General features: G+C 39.4%; 1 protein-coding gene across 2 annotated transcripts in view; it reads left to right on the forward strand.

The window, feature by feature from the left end:
• Nucleotides 1-3,901: 3,901 nt before the first annotated feature.
• The window catches only part of LOC134866544 (choline transporter-like protein 5-A), a 38,956-nt gene continuing 30,671 nt past the window's right edge, over nt 3,902-12,186 (forward strand). For both annotated transcript variants that reach the window (XR_010166056.1, XM_063886759.1), the window contains exon 1: nt 3,902-4,072. Coding sequence is in view for 1 of the 2 variants with exons in the window: in XM_063886759.1 (XP_063742829.1) it covers nt 3,988-4,072 (85 nt within the window). In the remaining variant the exon portion in view is untranslated. The remainder of the gene's footprint in view (nt 4,073-12,186) is intronic.

Raw genomic sequence — 12,186 nt, forward strand, 5'->3', positions numbered from 1 at the left:
TGAAGGCTGAACCCCCGCTCAGCTGCAACACTAGACACTGGGATAACCAGCGCCACCTCAGCCAACGCTCTAAAATCGGGAAACATTTCCCCTAGCGAAGTGATGAGCAGCCGACAGGAGCCCCTGAACGAGGGATTTCCCGACCCTGCCAGCACTCTCTTCATCGGGAGAAAATCCCTCTGCATGCGGTACAGGAGACAGCGAAGTGACACAAACGACTCAATGCATCTCTTTTAAATAGCAAAATTACGCCCACATGCTTTCTGCAGATGATTGAGAAGGGGAAACAGCCCACTGAAACAGGTAGATAGCCTACACTACTGCAGCCATAGGCTACATCTCAGACTGTGCTAATGGCACAGACCGCTAATGGTTTTAAATCGGAGCATGGCTTTGAGTGCGATGGAGCTGAACTTGCGCAGCTGGCTACAATGTATCGACCCACTGAACACCAGAACAGCCGTAACGTCGGCTCAGATTGAAAGTTGGTGTCGGCAATGAAGCTTATGCAGAGTAAGAAAACTGTCACAACTTGCCTGGTATTTCAATTGTGATTTTTATTGTTGTGTTTATTATTGGTAATGATCATTGTAAAAATCTGTCAAAATGACGGACGGCCTTCAGATTTTTCCGTCATAGCTAAAAAATATCCGTCAATGACGGACATTTGTCGGTTAACGCGACCTCTGGTGCCATTCTAGAAAAAGGCTGGGCATAAGGAGTTGTCATACACACCACGAGAGTGGAATCTGTTGAAGGAGTTGGTGGACATCTTGAAGCCGTTTGGAGAAGCAACTGATTTGACACAGGGAGAGAAGGTCGTCACAATCAGTGCAGTTGTTCCAACCGTCTTGTCCCTCAATCATCACCTTGAGAAGCTGAAGCCTCAAGTTCGTTTCCTGAGCGGCCTGGTCGGAAGTCTCCAGGCATCCCTGAACAACAGATTTCTTGGGATGTTCATTAATGTGAAAATGGCCGGGACTCAAGATGGGATCAATGCCCCCTTTTCAGACCCAGTCTACCTCAAAGCAGCCGCCTTGGATCCAGCCTTTTCTCTGCTGTGGGTGGAGCACCATGTACTGGTCAATCGTGACATCAAGGCAGAGGTGGCACAACAAGTTAAAGGTAAATGTTATTGACTTTAATGCAACTTTTTTTCTCGTAGTCTGATCTTATTGACAGCATCAATAATTGCATTTTTCAGTCTAACACTGTATCACCAACACCAATGGTAATAAGGGCTCTTTTGTTGCTGCTGCTGTTAAATGTTTTTCCAGAATTGATCCTGCAAGATGCTGCAGAGACTGAGCAACCTGTGCCTCTGGTTGATGAAGAAGAGCAAGAGCAAGAGGACCTTGGACAAGGAGAAGGGCTGTTTGCTGAATACCATAAGAGGCAGAAGAAGGATGTTGGGACCACTCCAGCACTACAGCTAAGTCACTACCTAGACACAGCCGAAGGACAGAACGCCCTTTTGTTCTGGGCACTGAACATGAAGTCTCTTCCTTCACTCTTCCGAGTGGCCACCAGAGTCTTGGCAGTGCCTGCCTCTAGTGCTCCAGTGGAGCGAGTTTTCAGCCATGGTGGCATCATACTACGTCCCCATCGTGCACAAATGACAAACAGACTTTTGGCCAATTTGAACTTTTGCAAATGCAATGCAGCATAGGGCCCTGACATAGAACAGCACAACTCTGTTCATTGTCATGTTCATGACACTTCCCATCTAGTCCCCTTCCACACACACACACTTTTTTGGGAGTGAGGATATCTTGTATAAAGTGGTACCATGTTTGAAACGGTTAAGGTTACACTTAGGTTTTGAAATGAGTTAAAAGACTGAAAATGTTTTTTATAAAGTGGTAACACATTTGGAAAAGTTACTTTCAACTGTTTTTGTGATCCTCCAAATACCTGTTTGAGGGTGAAGACATGTTTTTTAGTTCAAGGCTATATTTAAGTTTTAAGGTGAAGAGTGTTTTGCAAAAATGAGGATCTTTTGAGACAGTTATATTGTAATAAGCAATGGAAATACAATGTCAGCACTTTCTGTGGAAATTACATTTGCCTTTGTTTATTTCAAATGTGTTTGAACAATGTTCTTGGTTTGATAAATATATACAGATCTTAAAAGCATACATGATTTGTGTAAATATTATTTCTCCGTTGTTAAAAGGACTCGAAAGGACTGGAAACTCAAACAGTAAGACTTGGGACTTGACTTGAGACTTGTCGGTCTTGACTCGGGACTTGAAAGCAAAGACTTGAGACTAACTTTTGACTTGCAAAACAATGACTTGGTCCCACCTCTGTTAATAACACACAGAGACGTAATGTTACCGGTATCACATATTATTCAGCCCACTTAAACGGAGCATGAGTTTCATTTCTAGCTCTTTTCCTAATGTTCAGCATACTGCCAGATAGATAGATAGCTTTAATTAATGAGCTGCAATAAACTACATTTTAGCATTTAAAGACTTACTTTAGCAGTTATTTTGGTGAAAGTAACGCAAAAGTAACGCATTACAGTTCAGAGACAGTAATAATGTAATGTAACTTGTTACTTTAAAAAGACAGTAATAAGTAATATGTAGCCTAATGTATTACATTTTGGAAGTAACTTGCCCAACACTGTATAGAATACATACAATGTAACTGTTCTAGTGGTAAACGCTGAGAAACCTCTCTTCAGACAGAGATCTGCATGCGCTCCAAAGGGGCGCGGCCAGCTTCAGCTCATTTGCATGAAAGGGAAAGTCACAGAATCAGCACTTTCGAAAATGGGTCTGAAACAGAGGGATAGCGGACATGCTAAAACGCACGATCTGTTTGGTATTTTGAGCAAAACACGCCAGACATGTTTTTTATATATATTTGAGACCTATAATATATGCCATAAAAGAGCATAATAGGAGACCTTTAAGGCAACAGGTGGATTCTTCATGTGTGTGTGAGCTTATCTGTGTGTGTTAAACTAAAACAGAGCATTTTCATGTTTCTGTTGCTGTATAGGCTGCTGCCTGAATATGCTTAAAGGCAGGTTTTACGATCAATAAAATAATTTCTGATCCTAAATATCTCTATTTCTTCTCTAAGGTCACATTGTTCTGTTGTCTTACATAACACACTTAAGTAAAACACATTTGATTGATATTTATCTTCTGTTGAATGAATTGACATTTCATCTGGTATTGAGGTAATCCAATAGTCCCTGAAAGTAATTAGGGTACATTCGCTTTATATTTTGGTACTTAAATAAAATAGCATTCAAAACCTGCACATAAACACACCGGTAAGTCGGGAAGAAGGCATTCAAAACCAACCCTGAGCTGTGATGGCTATCATCACGTAGCCTGATGTAGTGAAGAAAACACAGTTTATGGAGACCGTCATGGGAGATACACTGAGCTTGGACTTCCTGAGGCCCCCCTCTGAAAGTAGTCTTTAATAATACACTTATTAATCATGTTGCAGCAAATACTATACTGTAACATGAGCCAAAGTTAGGTTGTGTGTTTTGTTTTTTATATTGACATTTAATTTAAAAAGTGTAACATATTATTATTATTATTAGTAGTAGTAGTAGTAGTAGTAGTAGTAGTAGTAGTAGTAGTAGTAGTAGTAGTAGTAGTAAATATGTGTTTTTTGAGCACTATGTTTAATATTAAACACAAAATGCCTCCTCTCAAATGTGCAACTCTCATAAAATAACTGGCCCCGGTAAATGTATTCTATACCAGCCACTGGAGACCGTAAAACTCCAGTCTCTGCCTCACCCTCGTGGCACGGTGTGCAGGTGCATTCAGCAGCACGTGCACCATCACTTTTGCGTGACGTGTCTACAAAGAGCGCGAGCGTGTATGAGGAATTAAGGACGGAGGCAGCAGAGGAGAGAACAGCAGCAGCAGAAACTCTTCCACACAGGCTCTTCTTCACTTCTTCCTTTTCTTTTGTTACCGCTGTCCGCCAGCAGCCCCTCGCGCCATGGCACCGCACCGGTACACCCATAGCAGCTCCTCCGCCGTGAAGAGCGAGCCCGCCGTGGGAGCCGCACCGCCCGGGCACTACGGTGAGTACTGACCAGAGTATAACAACAAAGGAGAGTTAGGAAACAGTTGTTTTTACGACAGTGTTGTGACTTTACGGTTTAGCATTACAAAGCATTATAATTAGGAGTTGAATTAAGCGAATTGTGGACATGTTAACTGATAACACTGGACAGTGTTATTGTTAAATAGGAAGACCGGCACTTGTTACAATTCACAAATCACCTACATCACGTTATGTACTAATAACGTAAATATCTACATGATATATATGTCATTCTGCACTCAGTGTGTGGACTATATTATTCTGAGTATGTTGTACTGCATGTGTTGTGGATGCAGTACTTTCTCTTTACTATGAGGGATACACTCCCACAGTGTAAGCCCTAGCTCTAGCTCAATAACACTTCAATAAATATTAAAGTAAATACATTTTAAATCTGCACAGCTCTCCACTTTGAATATAGTATTCGGTATATTTAATTGCATTTTACTGTACTCAGTTTCTTACATATTCATATGTTGTGTAAATAATGTTTTGATTTAGTATTTGTTACATTAAACTTTAAAATAGCCTTTATATTAGTATATAACGTTCTTACTGTGTGTTTTTATGCACCTTTAACACAAAGAAAAAAACATTTGCTGATCCTGATTATGATTCTAAAGACATCAACAGAGTGAAAATATACTGTGTTTTGAAGACTTATTCTTTCTTTCACAATGTCCACACACTTCAAAAAATCCACCCCTCCCACCATATGTGATACTGTATCTAGGAGTGACCCACTCTAAAGACAGAGTGCTTTTGTATACTTTGAGAACACACAGTTTATATCATAACATGAACAATGACAGTCATTTGGCTGTATGGTGTAATTAGTGATGGTCATTGTTTTAAAGTCCACTCCAGGCTGCTGCCACCTTTTTTGTATTTTTGTTGTAAACTGAGGAGGTTATAATATAGAGAAACTCATCATAGCTTCACTAATCAGCTGTTCCATTTTCCAAAGCGACCTGCAGGGCCCCTCATTGCCCCTTTGGTGGCCTAAAAACATCTCTCTGTGGCCACGAGCCATCTGTGTACAAAGCTATAGAGAGCACAGATACCTTCATGCTGGATCTCACTCAGAAACTCAGCGTGCATCCCCTGTTCCCTGCTACCTTCATACTGATCGCACTGTAGAAGATTTGTAGAAAGCTAATGAGAAGTCTAAACAAAGCCAATAAAACCCTGCCAACAGAGGTGTCATTGCTTCAGACTCAGCAGACGGGCTATTTCAGTCAGCAGCAGGATAAGGATTAGCTGAGCATTACTGCTCACTAATGCCATTAGCTGACCTCCGTCTGTTTACTTCTGCATGATGTCATGTAGTGCACTAACTGCATCACCAAAGACATGGAGTGATGGAGATATTTTTTTACTATTTGTTGTGATACTGTTTTCACCCTTTCTGTCTGCTGAGGACAGCTTTGTCGTCCTCATGTGTCCGCACTGTAATGGACTGTCCAGCTTTATTTGTCCTCTTGGCCCCCCCTTACACCCTGACGATAAGCAGTCACTTACAATAAAGTGGGGCAAGAATGAGTCCTAAAACTCTGAAACGATTTAGCATTTGGCACTCCCGGCTTCCTTGTCTTGAAGAACGTTTTTTAACATGTTTTTGGTTAGAAGCCTGACATAAGGTCTGTGGTTAACACAAGCTGAAGATATTTTCAAGTTTTGTTCTACAGAATAAAATATGTTAGTACGGTAGATACCCCACTGGTGAATGTCTTATCAGTGATTAAGTGAACTCATGTGACTGAGATGTAATTTTTATAGCCTAATGTTAGCTATTTACTTCTGGCGATTGCACTTAAGCTGACAAAATCATAAAATTGGTGTTAATATGTATGGATATTATTCTGCTGAACAAAACATGTAAGTAGCATAATCGCTTGTTTGCAAAAGATCCAAGGGAAATAACCTTTGGCTTTTTGACAAGGGAGCACTAGCAATGCTAACTTCCGGGTTGGCCTTAAATGCATCATCATTGCACCACTCTATGGAAGGATGAGTCAGATCTTAATATCCATCCTTAACCAATTACATGAAGCCTGACATAGTGAGGCTTGTTGGAGGCTTACATCTGACTTCATGTAATGTTAATGGAACAAGGGAAACATGTTGTGGATCAGGTGAATAGCAGTAAAGAGTCCCATCATCACTTACTGGAAGAAGCTGAGGCAGTTTGTGTCCTGGCAGCAATTTTGAAGAACAGTTGAGCAAAAGACGAAGCACCAACCGATCCCAAAATTGTGATTTAAATTCATTTTTCCGAAACATTGAACGCAGTAATTACAGTTCCTGTTTGACCAGCGCTGCTCCACAGTTTACTGGGAGTAAACAGCAGTGACACTGCGCAGAGGACTGCTCCGCTTAAATTGGTTGTTTTCATTCGGTCACCATGGAATCTGGCCATGAGCACTGGGGTTGAGAGAGGAAAATGGTTTTCTTCACAGATTATTTGTATTGATTATTAATTAAACCTTTATTAATCCAGGAGAAGTCTCATTGGTGCGAAGCAGATGAGTTCCCGTTTTTTCTGTTGAAGGATAAAAATCCAGGAAATATGATGGAAGAACACCAAGAATAGAACCTATCTATCTGTCTGTCTGTCTGTCCGTCCGTCCGTCCGTCCGTCCGTCCATCTATCTATCAGTGGCGGCTGGTGGTTAAAATAAAGTATGAAGCACAAAGTTGCGGACAGGGGACATGCCCCACTGTAGGACATTTTTGAAAATTAAACCCTTAAATGGTGACTGCTGGTGAATTTTGGAGAAACAAATTGAGACTTAAAAATTATGAGATTAACTTTCAACAGATTGAAGGTGTCACATATTACTGCATTCAAGCATTACATGACCATGGTCCTACTGATAATTGTCAAATGGCTGTGGAAAATACTGGAATTTTCACTTAGGCTATGTCCCTGTCTGGGGTTTGGGGGACATAAACAGTAGCCTATTACATTCTCCTGCCTCAGCAGTACCCAAACAAACTACAGATTTAATACAATTAATTAAATGCATTGCCAACTGGGGTTATTCAATAAAAAACTAAAGGACTGGGAGATGCCAAGTAACAATAAGTAACAACAGGAGAATACCTATGTTGAGTGGAATAAACTTGACCTACCACAAAGCAAAAGTCAAACACCAGAAATAAATCTCATAGGCTACTACAAAACGTAGAAGAAATGTCCCCCTTCAATTCTGATATTTACAAACTATTTACAATTAGACAAGTAATATTTAGGTATATTATTGCTGTGAGGTCAAACATCCTAACCCCTTTAGCTGCAAACACTCAACAGTTTCAAAGTGCAGAAACACTGAGATACTGCCTGCATCACTTTTCTTTCCTTAGCAACCGTTGCCACTAGTAAACAAAACCCAACTCAGCAAGTCACGTTTGAAAAGAAATCGGTTGATTGGAACATTATGTTGTAATTTAGCCTACTTTATGGTAGTTTAAAGCGCTGCTCCAGCCAAAAAACACGATTTGGCTCTCATGTTGCTGTAGTTTTAGTTAATAACCTCAGCTGCACGTTTTCTATAAACACGTTTTCTTTCTGTGTTAGATTAGTCAGATGCCAGCTAGCTACATAGCTAGCTTGCTAGTACTAAATAATAAACGTAGATCAGATCTATAACGTTACAGAAGCAAGTGTGTATCTTGTTTCTAACAGTACCGTTACCCTTACAAGCTCTCGTTAAAAGAATGGAACTTAGCCTACCTTACAATGAAACTCTCCCTGTTTTGTCTGTGAACTCCCTCCAACTTTCTCCGTATTACTTTCAGTTTTACTCATTAGAGCCAATCCTGTTAATCCTGTCGACGTCGTTGAAGTTTGCTGAAAGCAAGGCCTTTTACAAAATCTGATGTTGATGTTGTACTCTCTTTAAACATTAGCACAGCAAAGCACTAACACGGACACACAGAATATTGTGGCAGAAAGTTGGTGGTGATGAACATTGTTATTTGTCAGACCTACTGTCAATCATCTTTACATGGATGCGCAAGGACGCGCACAATTGATTCAAAGCGGTGAAGCGGCGCTTAAAATGTTTAAGGGACTTTTAATTTGACAAGCTGTAGATCGGTTCCGGGTTTTGGGATTAGAACGGCCATTTCCTGTAGAGTGGAAAGTAAACAATCTGAATGTATGCACGTGAAATCCATCTGCTGTTAGCACTAGAGGCAATGTCGTAAGTACAAATTCATTGTTAGGTTAATAAGTTAATGTTAAAATACTGTTTAAAAAGGAAAGACTACACATAGGTACAACGTTGTACTTACATATATTTACAGGTATATTTCATAACAAGATTTATGCTAAAACAGTCAAACTTTATTCTTTTGTTACACTTTTCACTCTGTCATGTAAGATGATGTTGGAAGCCACAGTAAACAGCAAGAAAAAGGCTCAATACGACTCGGCGTCTTATTGCATCAGAGCTAGCTGGTTGTATAGTGAGTAAAAAAACACCCGATCAAAAACCCTCCGCTTCGCGTCGGTCTCTCTAATGATACTGTTGTGTTTTTTTTCAACAATGACCGGCTCGCTGCACATTATCCGGATTATGACACGGCCAAATACTAAACAAACTAACGACTAACTTGATTTATTTTAACCATGCCAATTTATTTCAGCTATTTCAAAGTGTTTTTGCAGAAAGTCGGTTGTTGGGTTGAGACACTGTGTGCTGTATTAGATAATAATAATAATCATAATAATAATACATTTATTTTATAAGCGCTGTTACAGGTGCTCAAAGTCGCTTTACAAAAGGTACATCAAAATAAAAGACAGAAAATAAATAAAGTAAAAGTCACATTAAAATTGAGCAGTGTAACAACAATCACACATTAAAGCCAGTTTGAAGTTTGAGTTTCCTAAAGGTAAGGAGTGAACTAGGACACATTGAATAGTTTTTAGCAAATCTGAACATCGCCTACATTTGGGTTGTCTTGTGTGTTGATTTTGTCAATTTGGAAATACAGTTTTCTGAGTAAAATATTGGAGAAAAAAAATGTTGACGCGTTTTTTGTCCGATGAATCGATTAATCATAGAAATAATCGACAAATTAATCAATTATCAAAATAATCGTTAGTTGCAGCCTTACACAACACCTCCTATCTCTGCCTTCTGTGTTGACAATTCATTTTTATGTGCCACGGAATATTCACGCTACCGTTAATAACAATGGATTGAGTTATTAACGATATTAGTAATCAAAACATGAAGTCAAGAGATCTAACCTGAAGCTAACAAACTGCTCACTGGACTTTAGCACTCCATGTGTCTCTGTTGCCAAAACAAGAGCAGTTTGGTTATTTCCCTGTTAAAGATTAGCATGTCTGTAGGCTACTATCATAACCTTTTTCGGTATTGCAACCATTTCCGCAGTGTAGTTTCTCTCACCTAGCTTCTAGTTCAGGGGATTGACTGGTCAACCGTACAGTTGATCTTGAGATGTGTTTAAAAATAGAACAGTTTATTCAGTTTTATCCATAATGTCCGATAGCAGTCTCCCTTTGCCAGAATAATGCACTTGAAGAGAGAAGTTTCTAACGGAGAAACTCAGCTAAACGCTGCCGTGATTAAACCTCATATGATGTTCCAAACCACATCCAGCATTATTTCTGAAACACTTCTCAGTGTTTACCACTAGAACAGAGACATTATATGTATTATATATAGAACATCTCTAAGTCCCTCCTGCAGACAACCTGCTGCGGAGGGGATTCACCTCAAGACTGTATAAGGGGGACAATAGGTTGGGACGTGTCACGTTGGATTATTTGACAAAATCAGCTCTTTAAATGCATTATCCACTAGAAGCCACTATGGCGTTATTCCACTTATTATAGTTACATTGAGGCGCTCAACTCTCATAGAACTGCTTGGCCAATAAATATAAAAACGGAAAGAAACTTCTTCACACACATCAGACCTGAATGCACACATCTACAAACACAGCACTGTTTTTGTTATGGAGAGGTTTCAGGAAAAACTGTCACCCCTCCAGCGATCAGTATACACTCACATGTTGTGGTCTGATCGGGACTTGAACTGGCAACCCTTCAGTTTCCAAGTGAAGTCCCTACAGACTGGGTTACCCCCCCGAATACTGCAAAGTGGTAGGCTATTCTTGAAAAGAAGAACTCATTATATAAGCGTGAACATAGTTGGAGGAATGAAATAAGAAGAAAAGACAATATGATGTTTCTACACGAAAGGAAAGTTTGATATTAAAGTTTCAGTGTCTGCCAGACAGGAAGTGGGTCTGCTGAGGACAACACAATAACAAACATGACTTTGATGGCAGACAGGAAGCAGGAGGATAAAAGAGGGTCTAAATATGACCTGTTTCCCCTTAGATGTTCATTTGAAAGGTGTAGGTGTGTGTGTGTGTGTGTGTGTGTGTGTGTGTGTGTGTGTGTGTGTGTGTGTGTGTGTGTGTGTGTGTGTGTGTGTGTGTGTGTGTGTGTGTACTCTTTTTCATTATGTGTGTGTGCCAGTGTTGTGCGTGAGAGGGGTGACTGTGAGGTATGATTCAGCTGATGTTTAAATCTTGACAAGCACCGTCCTATTTCCATATCTTCATCTTTGAAGAACACTCAACGTCTCTGTGAAGGAGGAAGGGAAAGAAACATTTTCAGGAGGAGCCAAAGAGAGAATAAATTAATGTCCCATTTACATGTTCAGCCGCAAAAAATAAAGTCTCAAAGCAAAGAACGTCACAGAGACCCCCTCCCCAATCACATTATGCAGGGTGTTTTCACAACCTAAAAATCTGCTCGTGTCACCTATCATGCTGCATCACAAACAGCTGCAGTGTGGAACCTTTGACAAAGTTTTGCTTCTTTTTCAGTTATGGGTACTGTTTCTCTAGTTTCAACGGTTCAACACTTTTCCAGTAATAGGCATCTGCTGGTCAAGCATGCGCCTACAAAACAACATTAGTGACATCACTACGTACCATAGTGCTCCAACACAGTGTACTTGATAGGATAAGAGGCGGGACTTTTGGACATTTTAAGTATAGCCAAGTATAACCTTATATTAATAATAATAATTTTTTTTTTTTTTCTACAACTCCCGAAAAAATTAAGAGACCACTCCAAATGTTTCTTAAATCTTTATCTCTAAATGTTTGGCAGTCATTCCAGTGCTGTTGAATTTCTACACAGAGAATAATTGTCAGTAGTTTATAGAATACAAAAAATTAATAAAAATAATAATTTAGTTCAAAGACATACCCATAAATAATAAAACAAGAGAAAATGATAAAGCTGAAGTGGTCTCTTAATTTTTTCCGGGGCTATATAATAAACTGGAATTTAATTGAATCTACTTTGTTGAGATGAATTTACTTTTTACATTTAATTGTCACTTAATTCATTTTAAATCCAGAGAGCGGAAATGGAGGCGCTTGTTTAAGTATGATATGTTTTTAATTTAAATGTTTTATTTGCCTATGTAAATGACATCAAAAGTGCCTAATTTAAGATATAATCCCTTTCATAATAAGTTAAATAAATAAGTACTTTGTTTCATGTTATATCAAAGTAGTTGAAGTGTAGTATGGTTTAGAAGGCAGTTTGTGTTGTGTTTACCAGTGCATCGTGACTGAGTTTCTGTGCTTTGGTGCCTCGGAACCAATGTTTGTCATGATTAAGGCCAAGAATAAACGCCCATTGTAAGAACCGACCTGTGTCTGCGTGGTGAAAGGAGCTACAGCCTAATTGTTTTAAGTTAATGAAAGTTTGGAACTTTTTCTTTTTCTTTAAAAGTTTTTCAACCTAACTTAAATGATGCTACCTGAAAGCTAAATGAAATCAAAAAGAACTCTACATGAACGCAAATAAAAAGAGAGCCAAGATTGAGTTGTCCCGTGTGAACCAGGCCATTTTCAAGTTTAGGCAGGAGTCAATCAACATATAAATGAACAAATACTGTGGGATTGATCTTGTATATAAAATATATAAATTATCTCGAGAACATGACGCCCGTATACAAGATGGCATCGCGGTCATAAACGACAACGTGACTATTAAGTCAGTACAAGGCCACTTTACCCAGT

This window comes from Eleginops maclovinus, chromosome 6, assembly GCF_036324505.1.
Source record: "Eleginops maclovinus isolate JMC-PN-2008 ecotype Puerto Natales chromosome 6, JC_Emac_rtc_rv5, whole genome shotgun sequence".
In the NCBI taxonomy this organism is placed as follows: domain Eukaryota; kingdom Metazoa; phylum Chordata; class Actinopteri; order Perciformes; family Eleginopidae; genus Eleginops; species Eleginops maclovinus.